Below are 19,027 nucleotides of genomic sequence, written 5' to 3' on the forward strand. Positions count from 1 at the left end.
AAACTGCTAAATACACAGATAAAATACATGTAAGGCCCTTTCACACGAACGATCTGATCCGCCTGTCAGTTTTTTAGGCGGAATTGATCGGATCCTCCATGCATCCCTATGGGGCAGCGGATGTCAGCGGAGACATCTCTGCTGACACCCGCTGCTATCCGATTCCGGTCCGCAAAATCCGGACAGATTGAAATCCTATTTTCCATCCGTCCAGCGGATCGGATGAGAACGGACAGACAGTCTGTTTCCATCCGATTCCCCCATACGGGACAGCGGGGATCTGACTGCTCTATCTCTGCACACAGAGCGGAGACAGAGCTGTCTTCCGCCTGCTCAGCGGGGATCGGCAGATCGATCCCCCGCTGAACAGAGAACGGACGGTGCATCATGTGAAAGGACCCTAAGGGAGTGGTTTTATCACCCAAAGAATGTATATTTCTGTCCATCCAGTTCTGAAAGTTGCACATTCCTGCCGGACAGGGTAGAGGATCAAAACTTTCTGTGTTGTAGTTTCACTTTCACTTACAGATCTTTTCCTGTGATTGCCAATCACAATTGTACACTACTATTTTTGAGAATTTCATAAACGAAGGGATTCTAGGGGGAGGTAGGCAGCAGCAGATAGAAGGTAGGGAGGTTTGATCAATTTTAATATTCAATACTATTTTAACCCATTTGGGAATTACCAGTTGGCACTCAACTGGTTAACGATAGCAATTGTGTTGGGGTTTTTAGAGTATTTTTGATTGATTACTCATGAAAACCTCAGAGGCGGTTGTAGAGTATCAGGGTGATGGGTCATATAACCTTTTCATGGAAACTATGTGAATTCATATTAAAATATAATCTGTCATCATGATGGGGGCTGAATACATCAGACTGGAATTTCCTGCATCTCATGATTTAGTGGTGGTTGGCGGAGTTTGTGGTTGTCACTTTTTATTTTTGTCTCAATAGCTATATATAAGTTACAGGTAATATTCTTGAACCCACTGGTAATGGTCATGAGGACAGACATATAAATGGTGCTGCAGACTCTCTTGTGTTTCTAGAGCCGTTCACACTTGTCCATCGCCATGCAGCAAAACCTTGCATTCTGCGGCACGATGATGCATTAAAGCCCCGTACACACGTACCGATGGTCGGCTTACAAATGTTCCTCTTTTCTCCCCGGGATGTCGGTGTCTGCTGAAAAGTGCAAAGACAGCACAAGGACAGCACAAGAATTTTGTCCGCCGACTGCAGAAGTGATGTCATGTAATGGTTAACTTTCCCTGTGTTTTCTATTTTCTGAGCATGCCCAGTCTTGCAAATCTGCGGTCTGTCGGCCGAATTGTGTACTGACAGGCGAACAATCGTCCGTTCTGGTGTCGGCATACAAAAATTTTCATGTTTGCACGAAAGACTTTTGTCCGCGGATTGTGCGCAGACATCTGTCGGAGGCACCATACTAACACACGTACAATCGGCAGATCCTTCGTCCACCGACGTTTGTATGCCGACGATCGGTACGTGTGTACGGGCCTTTACACTCGCCGACCGCCTAACTGTAAATATGCGTTATTACTTTGAGGTTAAATACCAGGTTATGGCAGCAGCTAGCTGCCATAACCGCTGTATATTTGTTTACAGCAGGCAGCGCATTTGCTGCGATATCACTTTTATAGGCAGCCCCACTGCATGGGAAAAAAAAAAGTTTGCCCAGAGTTATGATAACAAGGTCAAACATTTTGTGTTGTTGACAAGGCTTTCTTTTCGTGATATTGTCTGGCAACAATTTTTTTTCCTCCAATTCTTGGACAATAAAATGTAACCAATCTAGTCAAAAAAACTCTCCATAAAAAAAAATTAGCATTTTTTTTCCTGTATTTTGTCCTGTTTAAAATTACACTAAAATTATAATTCTGGGACAAAGCATTGCAATGTTATTTGCAAATTAGTGTGTTTTTTTTTTTTTTCAATTTTTTGCTTTTTAAAATGTGAAACTTATAAATACATGTTTAAGGTGTACATTATGAGCGAACAAAAACACCAACAAAAACAAAAAAGTTTAAATATTAATGGTTAATAAATAGAAGTATAAAACAAGGTACGAAAATGAATTAGTCGAAAAGGAGATGATTAGAGGAAATTTAGGAACATTTTAATTATATATATATATAATTTAGGCGGATCCGTGTTGCTCAGCGGGGATCGATCCGCGATCCCCGCTGAGCCGGCGGGTGACAGCTCCGTCTCCGCTTGCAGAGCGGAGAGGGAGGTGTCTCAGCCCCCGCTGCCCTCTATGGGGGATTGGATGAGAGCGGACCGCCTGTCCGCTCTCACCCGATCCGATTACTGAACGGATGGAAAAATAGGGTTTCCATCCGTCCAGATTTCACGCACAGGATCGGATGTGGATGCTGACACCCGCTGCCCCATAGAGCTGCATGGAGGATCCGATCAGATCCGCCTAAAAAAACTGACAGGCGGATCTGATCGGATCGCCCGTGTGAAAGAGCCCTAAGGTTACTTTCACTGGCATCATCTGCAGATGAATAAACAGAATGATACAAAAGTAACAATGTGTAACATTGTATCTTTCTGTATCTCAGAGCAAGTGTTATTTATAAACACAGACTGCTTTATTTATTTATTTATTTTTGATAGCTGAAGCTGCCACCTTTTCTATGTACACAGCCATGCCGGTGTTCCGTGTAAAAACCCTACCTGTGAAAATTCCCTGCCCTCGTCACCTCCTGTGCAAGTACGTCATTCAACAGCTAAGCCGCTTCCCACTGCGCATGCTCACAGCTGCGGAGGGTAGGGAATTTTCACGGGGTAGTGTTTTTTAACGTTACACTGCATCAGCTGTTGCCACGCATACATTAAATCATCTCCGCTCCAACATTAAGTCATCTCCGCTCCAACCCCTCAAGACTTCCCTGATCTCGGCTCCAAAATGTAAAAGCGGCGGCGACGCGGAGCCAAGATCATGTGGGACGCCGCACCTGCTGATGAATGACACGCTCCCGCAGGGAAATCTCAGTGTTGGAGCGGAGATGATTTAATGTAGTGGCTGCCCTTGCGCAGTGGGACGCGCGGCAACAGCTGATATATGACGCGGTGTAACGTTAAAAAACACTACCCCCATGAAAATTCCCTACCTTCCGCAGCTGTGAGCATGCGCAGTGGGAAGCTGCTCAGCTGTTCAATGACGTACGTGCACAGGAAGTGACGAGGGTAGGGAATTTTCACTGGGTTTTTTAACGTTACACCGGCTTTGATTAATGAAAAAAAAAAAAAAAACATTTCCAAGCTCAACTTACCGACCAGCCTGCGACAAACCGAATTGACCTGTCTAGCAGTATGCATTAAAAACAGGGGTTTAGTTGCACACATTTGCAAATACATATGTAAGCCACACGTATGCAACATAGTTGTTTACTGGGAGGCTCCTGGCAAAAAGGGAGAGAGACTGGAAGTGCTACACATGTCCTGTGTACAATGCTGACTTTTTATGTGGGCGTGTGTAGCATGCTTATATTCTGCAACTCGTTAAATAAGTTTTTACCAGTTTCCATACAGTAGTGATTGGTTTTGGTACCTCAAAATCCCCATATATGCACAAATCATTCTGTCTTTATCTCACCATACATTCTTGAGTTTTTGTAGTTTGAACACGGTACCTTATCCCCCTTTCCAGAATGATGATTTGCACAGTGCGATCAGCCCTGGGATACATCTTTACTACGGCTGGGTTAGGACTCACATGTGCCTGCGTTCTACACTTTAAACTCCTAACTGACACATCTGCCACCTCCACGCAGATCTCCTGGTCCATGGTGCATGCATGCTTGGACTTTTCCATAAGCCAAACGAGCACATTGTGATACTGCGACCTCTGTCTCACATGCGATTTAGAGAGACAGTACATGAAATTGATTTGTGGATTAAGTGCTCTTTATTTTGGATTACTCGCTATACTCGCATTTGGTTGTGCAACGCACCCAGGTAAATTACAATAACAGACACTGCTTGGGACAGTGCCTGGCCGCTTTGAGATGCGTTCTGCCAAGCCATTTGTTATTTTGTTTGTTTGCTGTTCATGCCTTGCTTTTATTTTTGACTATTTCACATGAAAGCGGACAGGGACAATAAGCTTTTGTATCTGTTCGTGTGTCTAACTATAGGAAAGTTTGCTGCAGGATTGTCATTTTTTTTACCAGGCGGGCCCAAGAGAGTGTGAGAGAATTTAAAGTGGACCTGTCATATGATAAATCAAAACACATAAGCATTTGTTGGCTTTGGTGTAAACCACATGTTAAAAGTGTCTGTTCATCCAAAGATATAAGCAGCTGAAATTGTATGGATATTTTGATTTTTAATGTGAAGACTGGCTTGTCTGCTTCTCCAGCCAAGGGCCAATAGTAAGGCTCAGGAAGAGAGGAGTAGTGCAAAATTAACCTAGCTACTTCTTTAGCGAAGGACCAATAGTGGGGCTCAGGAAGCGCACAGAATCCAACACGAACGTGGCCACGTCTTTATCCAAGGAGCAATAGCAAAGCTCAGAAGTATAGCACTTACCTGGCTACTATTTCAGCCAAGGACCAATAATGAGGCTCAGGAGGAGAGAGTGGAAGGCCAACACTTACCTGGCCACTTCTTCAGCCAGGGACCAATAGTGAGGCTCAGGAGCATTGAGGGGAAGACCAACACTTACCTTGCCACTTCTTCAGCCAGGGACCAATAATGAGGCTCAGGAGGATTGAGGGGAAGACCAACACTTACCTTGCCACTTCTTCAGCCAGGGACCAATAATGAGGCTCAGGAGGATTGAGGGGAAGACCAACACTTACCTTGCCACTTCTTCAGCCAGGGACCAATAGTGAGGCTCAGGAGCATTGAGGGGAAGACCAACACTTATCTGGCCACTTCTTCAGCCAAAGACCAAAAGTGAGGCTCAGAAAGAAAGAGGGGAAGCCAACACTAACATGGCTACTTCTTCAACTAAGGACCAATAGTGAGTCTTTTGGGGAGAAATGAGTAGGCCAAGCCCTATTTGTTGATTTATTCAGCTAAGGACCGATAGCGAGGCTCATGAAAGACGAGAAAGGGGAGGCCCAATTTGTTATTTAAGTCATGGATTGATAACCAGGTTCACCAGGAGAATAAGGAAGGCTGGCCATTTCTGACAGTGTGGTTCTATAGGAGAGATCAGTAGACAAAGCCCTCTTTTGCAGCTTCTTAACTAGAAGACACATAGTGAGGCTCAAGAAGAGAAGGGAGAAAGCCAAGCTCAACTTGGCAACTTCTTTAGCCAAAGGCTGATAGGCTCAAGAGAGAGAGAGAGAGGGGAAGGCCAAGCCCAATTTAGCCACTTCTTCAGCGGACTAAAAGCAAGGCTTTGGAGGTGGGATGAGAAGCCCAAACCCAGTTTGGTGACTTTTTCAGCCAAGGACCAATAGTCAGGCTCAGGAGGAAGGAAGGGTAGTCCAAGTCCAACTTCTCCAAGAACTGTGAAAATATACATAAAAATTCCGCTGCATGTATCTCTGTTTTTTTAAATGATTACACATGGTTTATTTACTAAAACTGGAGAGTTCAAAATCTGATTGGCTACCATGCACAGCTGCACCAGATTGTGCACTTTCCAGAAGATGCCTTAGGCTCCTTTCACACTGTCCGTCCGTCGGACCGACTCCGTTTAACTCAGCGGGGGATCAATCCGCGGATCCCCTGCTGAGCAGGAGGATGACAGCTGTGTCTCCGCGCTGTGTGCAGAGACACAGCTGTCAGTTCCCCATGCATCTATATGGGGGAAATCGGATGGGAACGGACCGTCGGTCCGTTCTCATCCGATCCGCGGACAGGCGGATCTGAACGGAAAAAACGGACAGGCGGATCTGAACGGTCCGCCTGTGTGAAAGAGCCCTAATACCTAATTATATGAATATATGACGCAGAATTGTGTGAATCCTTTGTTATGCTCTTATGAATAGATTATGGGATACAGTAACAGTGTCGATTTCTTTCTTTTGTCCTATATTGCAGGAGCAACAAAAGAGATTGGTTCAGCCCTGACTAGGATGTGTATGAGACATCGCAACATCGAGTCCCGACTAAAGCATCTCACAGCGTAAGTGTCTGATCTGTGTATGATCTCCGGAATCGTCTGGTGTCTTCCTTCTGGATAGAGCTGTCACTTTATTACCTATATAAAGTCCCCCCCATCCCTCTCTAGCTCCCCCCCATCCCTCTCTATCTCTCCCCCACCCCTCTCTCTCGCTCTCCCACCCACCCTCTCTTGCTTTCCCCCCCTCTCTCTCTCTACCTCCCCCTCCATCTCTCTCTCTACCTCCCCCTCCATCTCTCTCTTTCCCCCTCCATCTCTCTCTCTCTCTCTCTCTCTCCCCCCTCCATCTCTCTCTCTCTCTCTCTCCCCCCTCCATCTCTCTCTCTCCCCCTCTCTCTCTCTCTCCCCCTCTCTCTCTCTCCCCCCCTCTCTCTCCCCCCCCCCTCTCTCTCTCTCTCTCCCTCTCCCTCTCCCTCTCTCTCTCTCTCTCCCTCTCTCTCTCCTCCTTCCTCCCTCTCTTCTCCTCTTCCTCCCTCCCTCTCTCTCTCTCTCTCTCCCTCTCTCCTCCCTCTCTCTCTCTCTCTCCTCTCTCTCTCTCTCTCTCTCTCTCTCTCTCTCTCTCTCTCTCCTCTTCCTCTCTCTCTCTCTCTCTCTCTCTCTCTCTCTCTCTCTCTCTCTCTCTCTCCTCTTCCCCTCTCTCTCTCTCTCTCTCTCTCTCTCTCTCTCTCTCTCTCTCTCTCTCTTCCTCTCTCCCTCTCTCTCTCTCTCTCTCTCTCTCTCTCTTCCTCCCTCTCTCTCTCTCTCCTCTTCCTCTCTCTCTCTCTCTCTCTCTCTCTCTCTCTCTCCTCTTCCTCTCTCTCTCTCTCTCTCTCCTCTTCCTCTCTCTCTCCTCTTCCTCTCTCTCTCTCCTCTCTCCTCCCTCTCTCTCTCCTCTTCCTCCCTCTCTCTCCTCTCTCTTCCTCCCCCTCTTCCTCCCTCCCTCTCTCCCCCCTTGATCTCTCTCGCTCTCCCCTTCTCCTACCTTTCCTCTTTCCATTTCTCTTTTATTTCTCTTTCCTGCTTTCTTTTTTTTTTTCTGGGTGCCTAACTGGCTCCTAACTTTAACTGGCTCCTAGATTCAAAGAAAATTTGTCAAGCCCTGGAGTAACATATATATATAAAAACATCTGACTTTAGAACCACACTTTAAGTTCTATTAGTGGTAGTGTGAGTGCCAGCGTAGGACCCGAAATGGATCAGGGCTGCTCTGTGCAAAACCATTACACAGGACAGGTAAGTATAACATGTTGGTTATTTTCTTTTTTTTCATCCTTTTAGAATCCCTTTAAATCCCACCATCGTGCTGCCACTTATGTGCGTATGACTGGCAGGAATAGGCTAAGCCAGGTGCAGTCAGTTAGTATTTTCAGGAGGAGGCTGACAGAAGCAGCCATAATATTACTCTTAGAGCAGGTGTACTCCAAGGGTGTGTTTTTTACCCCGGCTGTGAAGATGCTTGATTAGCGTGTCTGGTTTCTGCAGATTTTTATTTTCAACAGACCCGTTACTAGGTGAGCTCATCGTATAAAGATTGCTTCACGGCTTTATAATCTTGATAACAAACAGGATACATCACATAATGCTTGGGAAATATGATACTCCTAACCTAATTTCCTAACACAGGCAGCAGTATACAGGTCATAGTTCCTTAAAAAAAGAATTCCGCTTAGCTTGTATTGTGTTAAAAGTGCATAGAAGCTGCATAGAACATTGTGGGATGCTGTACAGGATCATGTATATATGTAAAACGTGTGTGTTTAACATTAAAGTGTTACTAAACCCAGTAATATAAAAAATGTTGGTCAGCCCCCCCCCCCCCCAGCTTATAAATAATCTTTTTACATGAAAATACTGCAGCTATGTATCTTGTTAGCTGATCTGTATACTATGGTCATGTGATACTCTGCAGGGTCTGCCCAAGTCAAGAGTGTTCATGTAGGAGAAGATTTCACTGCCTCTTGAAATCCACTATAGCCTGTGTCCTCCTACTTTTATGGGAGGCGGAGCATCCATCGATCAAGACATCCCACTTCTATAAACAAATAGAAAAATAAATATGTGCAAAATCTTCTCTTATTCTTAAAAGTCCCAGAAGAGTCCAATTTAAGCAAGTATCCAGTGAAGAGAAAGTGCAATGTGCTCCTTAATAAACAGATCAGTGCCAATCCGTGCCAATAAGGTGCAAACATGTGCGGTTCCACTCCCTTTTGATCCACTTACCAAACTGCCAGGACCCCGTAGCAATTTTGCATATGGGTCAAAAATGCTATAGACCGGTGTGGGGTGGGGTGCCTTTAAATCTCATACAGGATGGGATTTCCTTATGGACCTCTCTGTATTACCGGTCTCCCCAGATGAATGAATATTTATTGGCCATTTAAAGAGAAAAATGCTCCCATAGTTCAATCTATTCAAAGAAAGCCGTTTATTAAATAGAATAAAAATGTACACTCACAAGGGTTCCAGATATAAGACCGCAGTAAGTACAATGGAGGCTTCGGGATTACGTGTGGCCGCTCGGGTCTCTGTTTGCGTTCCACCGTACCGGAAGTGATGCCTGTTATATTTATTTTTCTATTTGTTTATATCTGTATATATAGATTCAATATGGAGAATTAGCACTTTTTTGCACTTTATGTTGACCTGTTACATCAGCACTGTTTTGCTCTGTAATTGAAATCAGCATCTAAGGTTATTTATTCATTTATACATTTAGGGTTTATGGTTTCTTATCAGATTACTGTCCCACACAATTTGCATATTTGCACTTTTTTCCACGCAGACCTATTTTTGCACTGTGTATTACCTATTGGCATAAAATCGCAGGATTTTTGAACAGCGGCACTCATAGGTTGTTGATTATTATCCATAGCGCAGGACACTTACACTTTTTTCCATGTACTGTGACATACTGAAGCAGAGCATGATCCCCTCCCTTCGGAGACTGGGTCGCAGGGCAGTATTCCAACATGATAACGGCCCCAAACACACCTCCAAGACAGCCACTGCCTTGCTAAAGAAGCTGAGGGTAAAGGTGATGGACTGGCCAAGCATGTCTCCAGACCTAAACCCTATTGAGCATCTGCGGGGCATCCTGAAATGGAAGGTGGAGGAGCACATGGTCTCTAACATCCACCAGCTCCGTGATGTCATCATGGAGGAGTGGAAGAGGACTTCAGTGGCAACCTGTGAAGCTCTGGTGAACTCCATGCCCAAGAGGGTTAAGGCAGTGCTGGAAAATGGTGGCCACACAAAATATTGAAACTGGGCCCAATTTGGACTTTTTGACTTAGGGGTGTACTCACTTTTGTTGCCAGGGGTTTAGACATTAATGGCTGTGTGTTGTTATTTTGAGGGGACAGCAAATTGACACTGTTATACAAGCTGTACACTCACTACTTTACATTGTAGCAAAGTGTCATTTCTTCAAAGTTGTCACATAAAAAAATATAAAATATTTACAAAAAAAATGTGAGGGGGGTGTACTCACTTTTGTGAGATACTGTATAATATTTTTTTTTTTTAATTATTTTATCATTATTATTTTTTTTTTGGGAGACTGGAGCTCCTCTTTAAAGATGGTCAGTCAGTGGGCTGATATCTGGGAGTTCCGCTCACATTGCTGTCATAGCGCTCGGTGTGTCTCCCTCCAGATGATGTCATAACATTCCGGATGAGTCGTGTCCGCAGGGCAGGCTGCATGTTGGACAACTGCTCTGTGATTAGTAGGCACAGAAGATCTTTGTCTGCATGTCACTCTGTATCAGTACACCAGCCATGGCCTAAAACCACAGGAACTCCCAGCTGGAAGTACACCGTCCGCACTGACTAATGGGATTTATTAGACACACACACACCTAGTTTTGTCCCGTCGGTTATTTCTGATAGACTACTATGTAAATGTTTTCCGTGTTTTGCATGCTGTCACTATGTAAAGAGCAGATGTTGGGATATAGGTTATCGCCACACCTGTCTGATACATTCTTATCTCCCTTATCGCCCCAAACCTCCATCTCCTTATCACAGCTACAGTCTTATTCATTATTAAATGAAGTGTCAGAGGTTGGGTTGATGTGTGTGTGTAATATATAGTACTGTGCAAAAGTTTAACCACTTTACCACTAGAGCATTTTGCTGTCTTACGTCTGGGCCACTTTTTGCGATTCGGCGCTGTGCGAATTTAACTCAAAATTGCGCGGTCGTGCGACGCCATACCCAACCGAAATTTACGTCCTTTTTTTCCCCACAAACAGTGCGTTCTTTTGGTGGTATTTGATCACCTGTGCGATTTTTACTTTTTGCGCTATAAACAAAAAAAGAGCGTAAATTTTGAAAAAATAACAATATTTTTCAAATTTTTTATATGAAATTCCCCCCCCCCCCCCCCCAAATGTAAAAATCAAATTTTTTTTTACATTTTTGGCCAATTTGTTTTCTGCTACCTATGTTTGGTTAAAAAAATCGCAATAAGCGTATTTTGATTGGTTTGCGCAAAAGTTATTGCGTTTACTAAGGGAAAGATTTCTGTCATTTTTGGTGTTTTTTTTTTTTTTTTTTAACGAGTAATGGTGGCGATCTGCGATTTTTCTTTTTTTGCGGGACTGCGACATTGTGGTGGACAGATCGGACCCTTGGCTGACATTTTTGACACTTTTGGGGGTACCAGTGACATTACTACAGTAATCAGTGCTATATATATGCACTGTTACTGTAAAAATGACACTGGCAGGGAAGGGGTTAATTTTATTGGAGAGGGAGGGGTTAATGTATGCCTGGTGCTTACTAACGTGTGTGGGGGGAGGTGACTGTGTGACACAGGGACAGATCGAGGGTTCAGCTATGCTGAATCCTGTAATCTGTCCCTGCCTGTCACTTAGGAGATCCGCCCGCTTTGTTTACACAAGCGGGCGGATCTCCACACTCGATTCCCGGACGATCGGGGAAGAGCAGCGGCGAATTCTGTGTTTTTCTGTCAGTATGGGGTGCTATGTGTACATTCATGAGGAAGAAGAATGAACCTAAATGATTTTAGCAAATGGCTGCAATATAACAAAGAGTGAAAAATTTAAGGGGGTCTGAATACTTTTCGTACCCACTGTGTATGTGTATATATATATATATATATATATATATATATATATATATATATATATATATATATATATACATATATATATATATATAATATGTGTATATATATATATATATATGTATATACAGTGGGTACGGAAAGTATTCAGACCCCCTTAAATTTTTCACTCTTTGTTATATTGCAGCCATTTGCTAAAATCATTTAAGTTCATTCTTCTTCCTCATGAATGTACACATAGCACCCCATACTGACAGAAAAACACAGAATTGTTGACATTGTTGCAGATTTATTAAAAAAGAAAAACTGAAATATCACATGGTCCTAAGTATTCAGACCCTTTGCTCAGTATTTTGTAGAAGCCCCCTTTTGATCTAATACAGCCAGGAGTCTTTTTGGGAAAGATGCAACAAGTCTTTCACACCTGGATTTGGGGATCCTCTGCCATTCCTCCTTGCAGATCCTCTCCAGTTCTGTCAGGTTGGATGGTAAACGTTGGTGGACAGACATTTTTAGGTCTCTCCAGAGATGCTCAATTGGGGTTAAGTCAGGGCTCTGGCTGGGCCATTCAAGAACAGTCACTGAGTTGTTGTGAAGCCACTCCTTCGTTATTTTAGCTGTGTGCTTAGGGTCATTGTCTTGTTGGAAGGTAAACCTTCGGCCCAGTCTGAGGTCCAGAGCACTCTGGAGAAGGTTTTTGTCCAGGATATCCCTGTACTTGGCCGCATTCATCTTTCCCTCGATTGCAACCAGTCATCCTGTCCCTGCAGCTGAAAAACACCCCCACAGCATGATGCTGCCACCACCATGCTTCACTGTTGGGACTGTATTGGACAGGTGATGAGCAGTGCCTGGTTTTCTCCACACATACCGCTTAGAATTAAGGCCAAAAAGTTCTATTTTGGTCTCATCAGACCAGAGAATCTTATTTCTCACCATCTTGGAGTCCTTCAGGTGTTTTTTAACAAACTCCATGCGGGCTTTCATGTGTCTTACACTGAGGAGAGGCTTCTGTCGGGCCACTCTGCCATAAAGCCCCGACTGGTGGAGAGCTGCAGTGATGGTTGACTTTCTACAACTTTCTCCCATCTCCTGACTGCATCTCTGGAGCTCAGCCACAGTGATCTTTGGGTTCTTCTTTACCTCTCTCACCAAGGCTCTTCTCCCCCCGATAGCTCAGTTTGGCCGGATGGCCAGCTCTAGGAAGGGTTCTGGTCGTCCCAAACGTCTTCCATTTGAGGATTATGGAGGCCACTGTGCTCTTAGGAACCTTAAGTGCAGCAGAAATCTTTTTGTAACCTTGGCCAGATCTGTGCCTTGCCACAATTCTGTCTCTGAGCTCTTCAGGCAGTTCCTTTGACCTCATGATTCTCATTTGCTCTGACATGCATTGTGATCTGGAAGGTCTTATATAGACAGGTGTGTGGCTTTCCTAATCAAGTCCAATCAGTATAATCAAACACAGCTGGACTCAAATGAAGGTGTAGAACCATCTCAAGGATGATCAGAAGAAATGGAAAGCACCTGAGTTAAATATATGAGTGTCACAGCAAAGGGTCTGAATACTTAGGACCATGTGATATTTCAGTTTTTCTTTTTTAATAAATCTGCAACAATGTCAACAATTCTGTGTTTTTCTGTCAGTATGGGGTGCTATGTGTACATTCATGAGGAAGAAGAATGAACCTAAATGATTTTAGCAAATGGCTGCAATATAACAAAGAGTGAAAAATTTAAGGGGGTCTGAATACTTTCCGTACCCACTGTATATATATATATATATATATATATATATATATATATATATATATATATATATATGTGTGTGTATATATATATATATATATATATATATATATATATATATATATATATATATATGTACACACACACACACACACACACACATATATATATATCTTTTTTTTTTTTTTTCTGGTCGATCTGTTTTGTTTACAAATTGCTTTTTAAGGCCATTTGTGTTGGGGGAGGATTTGCAAACCCTGACCACTTTAGACTACACGAGCCTTTGTAATCGGTTAGGATAATTTTTGAGATCAGTCAGTTTACAGTTTGTAAATAAAATAGATAAGATCTCTTCCAGATGTACGGCTCAGTGTTCCTCTTTAAGCATTTTCCATACAGTTGCGTCTGTTATATTTATAGCCCGGCAGTAAAGATCGTCCCTCTGAGCCAACAACGGATCTTTGGTGTGTCTTACCACTTGAAAGGCTCGGCTCCGCACAAGATGGCTCTCAGTAATTGTTTGGAGTCTGCGCCTGATATTAACCATTTCCATGCTGGTGTGTGCGACTGATGGCTTTTATTATGGCACAGAGGAAATCATGCACGTATAGTTTGCATAGGCAAATTATTCAAGCTTTTGGAAAAAAAAAAAAAGGCTGGCTTGCCTGTCAGAACAGGGTTAGATTACAGAACATTTCGTTTCCTGATCCTTTAAATAGAAAATTGTTGTTTTTGGACTTTTGATGACATGGCAAGTTTTTCGGGGGCTGTTGCAGCATGTCTAAGAACCAAACAGCTGTTACAAAGTGGAAAAAAATGAAATAACATGACGCCTAAAATATGCAGGGAAGCAGCCTAAAAGCAGGTAAAAAGAGAGCTCAAGTACCTGTTAGGCCCATTCGCACACCAGCGTGCACATTATGCTCTGTTAAAGAGGTTGTAAACCCCACTTTTTTTTTTTTTCAACCTGCAAGAGAAACACATAATGAGCTAGTATGCATCGCATACTAGCTCATTATGAAATACCTCAGAATGAGCCACCGCCGTGCCGCCCGCTTACCTCACATGTCCAGTCGCCCGTCTTCCGGCCATCTGATTGGCCGGAGCCGCGGTGACGTCACTCCCGCGGAAGCCGACGGTCACGGCACGGGGCTCTGAAGGAATGGCACCAGCGGCCGTTCCTTCAGAGCGCATGCGCCAGTGACGTCACTGGCTGCATGTAAGGTAAATATCTCCTAAACTGTCCATGTTTAGGAGATATTTACAGTACCTATAGGTAAGAATTATCATAGGCTTACCTATATGTAAAAGTGTCAGAGGAGGGTTTACTTCCTCTTTAAAGGGCATTGCAAAATGTTGCATTGCACTGTTTACTTTTTTTTTTTACTTATTAAAATGTTATATAAAATGACATTTTATTCACCTTTGTGTAGTATGCCACAACACATTGTGATGCATAAAAGTGCATCCTTTGTTTCTTTCAGTGCATGCAACTGCAAAATGCATTGTCTGTAAATGTGGGGCTGCTTTGGGCAAGGCTTACTAACATATACAGTGGATATAAAAAGTCTACACACCCCTGTTAAAATGTCAGGTTTCTGTGATGTAAAAAAAATGACAAAGATAATTAATTTCAGAACTTTTCCCACCTTTAATGTGACCTATCAACTGTACAACTCAGTTGAACAACAAACTGAAATCTTTTTAGATGGAGGGAAGTAAAAATAAAAAATAAAATATGATTGCATAAGTGTGCACACCCTTAAACTATTACTTTGTTGATGGACCTTTTGATTTTTTACATTTTGGGTATGAGTCTTATCAGCATGGCATATCTTGACTTGGTAATATTTTCCCAGTCTTTGCAAAAACACTCCAAATCTGTCAGATTGCGAGGGCATCTCCTGTGTACAACCCTCTTCAGATCACCCCACAGATTTTCAATCAGATTCAGGTCTGGGCGTTTGCTGGGCCATTCCAAAACTCTATTGCTGGTGAAGCCATTCCTTTGTTGATTTGGATGTATGCTTTGGGTCGTTGTCATGCTTAACCACTTAAGCCCCGGAGGATTTGGCTGCTAAACGACCAGGGGGTATTTTGCGATTCGGCACTGCGTGACTTAAACGGACAATTGCGCGGTCGTGCGACGCTGTACCTAAACGAATTTGACGTCCTTTTTTTCCCACAAACAGAGCTTTCTTTTGGTGGTATTTGATCACCTGTGCGCTTTTTACTTTTTGCGCTATAAACAAAAAAAGAGCGTAAATTTTGCAAAAATAACAATATTTTTCACATTTTTTTATATGAAATTCCCCCCCCAAAAAAATGTAAAAATCTAAATTTTTTAACATTTTCGGCCAATTTGTTTTATCCTACCTATGTTTGGTAAAAAAAATCGCAAAAAGCGTATTTTTATTGGTTTGCGCAAAAGTTATCGCGTTTACTAACAAAGGGAAAGATTTTTGTCATTATTTTTTTTTAACGCGTAATGGCGGCGATCTGCTATTTTTTTTGCGGTGGACAGATCGGACCCTTGACTGACATTTTTGACACTTTTGGGGTTACCAGTGACATTTCTACAGTAATCAGTGCTATACATGTGCACTGTTACTGTAAAAATACACTGGTAGTGAAGGGGTTAACTTTATTTGGGAGGGAGGGGCTGTGTGTGTCCCTAGGGGCGTGCTTTCTACTGTGATTGGCTGTGGCTTGAGCTGTAAGGACACTGATCAACGGTTCTACATAGTAGATCCGTCTGATCAGTGTTTTTACACCGAGGAGAATGGCAGGTGGCTTGTTTACACAAGCCGCCTGACTTTCTCCCTCTCCCCCGACGATCGCCGAGTGACCGGCGGTCATCGGGTCCGCCAGTCACACGCGCGGGGGGGTCCGTGACCGCGCGGGAGCGGGAGTGCGCCTCCGCGGGCGCGTGCTCGCTCCCCAGACCCTCCCAGGCTAGTGACGTTAATTAACGTCACTCTGCCTGGCCGGGGCTGACCGCCGCAGTAAATCTACTTGCGGCGGTTGGCAAGTGGTTAAAGATGAAGTTCCTCTTCATGTTCAGCTTTCTAGCAGAAGCCTGAAGGTTTTGTATTGACTGGTGTTTGGAACTGTTCATAATTCCCTCTACTTTGACTACGGTCCCTGTTCCAGCTGAAGAAAAACAGGCCCAAAGCATGATGCTGCCACCACCATGCTTCACTGTGGGTGTGGTGTTCTTTTGATGTGCAGTTTTTTTTTGTTTTTTTAAGCCTTTTATTCGAGTTTTCGCAACATTGATACACATATCACAGAACTTGACATGAACGCGTTAATTAGTAACTGGTCGTTATAAGGTGACAAAGAAATAAATATATAGCAAAATCATCCAATTAACAAGATGAGGGAGGAGTAGGGAAATGAGTGAGAAGGGTGAATGGAATATGGGGGTGGAAGGAATGGAATGGGGTTGGTGTAATAGGATTTTATACCCGGTGATCATCTACTCAGCTCAGCTAAGGCAAGCTAAATTGACCAATCAAAAGTCCAGCTTGTAGGCAGATGGAAACTGAGACTAAAGCCCCGTACACACGTACCGATGGTCGGCTTACAAATGTTCCTCTTTTCTCCCCGGGATGTCGGTGTCTGCTGAAAAGTGCAAAGACAGCACAAGGACAGCACAAGAATTTTGTCCGCCGACTGCAGAAGTGATGTCATGTAATGGTTAACTTTCCCTGTGTTTTCTATTTTCTGAGCATGCCCAGTCTTGCAAATCTGCGGTCTGTCGGCCGAATTGTGTACTGACAGGCGAACAATCGTCCGTTCTGGTGTCGGCATACAAATATTTTCATGTTTGCACGAAAGACTTTTGTCCGCGGATTGTGCGCAGACATCTGTCGGAGGCACCATACTAACACGCGTACAATCGGCAGATCCTTCGTCCACCGACGTTTGTATGCCGACGATCGGTACGTGTGTACGGGCCTTTAAGGTAACGTACGGAATGTGGTTGAGAGACTTGTGAGAAATGAAGGGGAGTGACCCTCAGGCTCTAATGATCTGAATTCGTGAGCGCTTTTTCAATAAAGGAGTCCCATTTGCGATGAAAGCCATGTGATGACCGGTGGTGATTAAGGATGGTTGATGACCGGTGGTGATTAAGGATGGTTTTGGATTGCGAGGTGTTGTGAGAGTTGTTGGATGACCCCCAGTTTCTTTCTCAGCTCTCTCCATGCTAACACCATATCTCATATTAGGAGATGCAGTGTTATTTTTGTGTCAAACCGATCTTTTGGAATTATGGCCAAAAACCTTGGTTTCATCAGACCAGAACAGTTGAACTTTATTTGGGGTTAATCAGAGGCACTTTAAATGATGGCAGGTGTGCACTGACTCTTATTAAAAGTTAAGATTACTGGGCATACCTCCCTTCTGATACTAGGCCCCATCCCAGTATTTCAAGTATTTATTGCCAACGGAAGTTCTGGCTTTTGACTCTTGAATGACTGGGGGAGGGATCAGTATTGACTTAGGTCCTGGTTGTACATGAGGGTTAGACTGGTGTCTGCCCAAGATTCAAGGGGAGTCCATAGAGATCAATGTGTGGATAAAACAAAGTTCATTGTAGACAGACAATGGTCTCTGGGACATATAAAGATGGCGAATGGGGCAACTTCTCAACTGACCCCCAGTAAATTGGTTTTATAAGGAGTTCCCTGAGATCTGGCAATTATTTTAAGAGTTCCTTTGGGGTAAAAAGCTTAAGAAAGGCTGATATGCCCTATCTATCCATGCATCCATCCATCCAAGGTAGAAGGGTCTAATGGATCCAGTAGCCCTTTATTAAACCCAAGGGAAATACAAATAAAAATCCTATCTATCTATCTATCTATCTATCTATCTATCTATCTATCTATCTATCTATCCGGAGAATATAACACTATCTATCTATCTATCTATCTATCTATCTATCTATCTATCTATCTATCTATCTATCTATCTATCTATCTATCTATCTATCTATCTATCTATCTATCTATCTATCAATCATAGGTAGAAGGGTCTTTTGGACCCAGTAGCCCTTTAATAAACCCCAGGGAAATAAAAATACATTATCTATCTATCTTTCGTATCTATCCTTTAAAAAGCCATCCTACCTCTTCCCCAGTTTTCTATGTGATGTACTCTGAGCAGGATTGTGCGAGGTTCAGACATCGATTGTGTATGGGCTCCTATCCTCTCCTAAAGCAGACCCTTGTTTTCTTTGCAGGGCCCTGAGTGACAGTCTAATCAACCCTTTAGAGGGAAAACTTGAAGAGTGGAAGAAGATGGCTAGCCAGCTTGACAAGGACCATGCTAAAGGTAGGACATTATAACAGTACTTGTATCAATTACATGATCAATTTTTTGCGTATAGTTAGTGATATTAAATTCTCGTCTTTTTTTTAACTAACAAACATGTTAAACTTACCTCCTCTGTACAGTTAGTTCTGCACAGAGCAGCCCAGATCCTCCTCTTCTCGGGTCCCTCGTTCCTGCCCCTGGCCCCTCCCTCCTGTTGCGTTCCCCCACAGCAAGCAGCTTGCTATGGGGGCACCCGAGCCAAGCTCCATTCAGACACGGAGCTGCAGTTTGACCCCGCCCCCTCTCTCCTGATTGGCTCACTCACTTTGACAGCCACGGGAGCCAGTGGCGCCAAGGCTGTATCTCAGCCAATCAGGAGGGAAAGTCCCAGGACGACTGAGGGACTCGTAGACATCGCTGGACAGAGAGTGGGCACAGGTAAGTATTAGGGGTGCTGGGGAGGCTGCAACACCCAGAACTCTTTTTATCTTAATGCATTAAGATAAAAAAACATTCCTGACTTTACAACTCCTTTAACCACTTGCCGACCGCCGCAAGTACATATACTGCGGCGGTCAGCCCCTCACAGGCAAAGTGACGTACCGGTACGTCACTAGCCTGTGAGGCTCTGGGGAGCGAGCGCGCGCCCCCCTGTGTGTGTGACCGGCGGACCCGATGTCCGACGATCACTCGGCGATCGTCGGTGGAGAGGGAGAAAGGCAGGCGGCTAGTGTAAACAAGCCGCCTGTCATTCTCCCCTGTGTAGAAACGGTGAT

General features: G+C 43.8%; 1 protein-coding gene across 2 annotated transcripts in view; it reads left to right on the forward strand.

Moving 5' to 3' along the window:
• Positions 1-19,027, forward strand: part of LOC309567592 (protein MTSS 1-like) — a 233,830-nt gene that overhangs the window by 146,133 nt on the left and 68,670 nt on the right. For both annotated transcript variants that reach the window (XM_082272986.1, XM_082272987.1), the window contains exons 4-5: positions 6,034-6,118; positions 18,178-18,269. In XM_082272986.1, coding sequence (XP_082129112.1) covers positions 6,034-6,118; positions 18,178-18,269 — 177 coding nt within the window. The remainder of the gene's footprint in view (positions 1-6,033; positions 6,119-18,177; positions 18,270-19,027) is intronic.

Source organism: Pelophylax lessonae (assembly GCF_965119305.1).
Source record: "Pelophylax lessonae genome assembly, chromosome: 11".
Classification (NCBI taxonomy): Eukaryota; Metazoa; Chordata; class Amphibia; order Anura; family Ranidae; genus Pelophylax; species Pelophylax lessonae.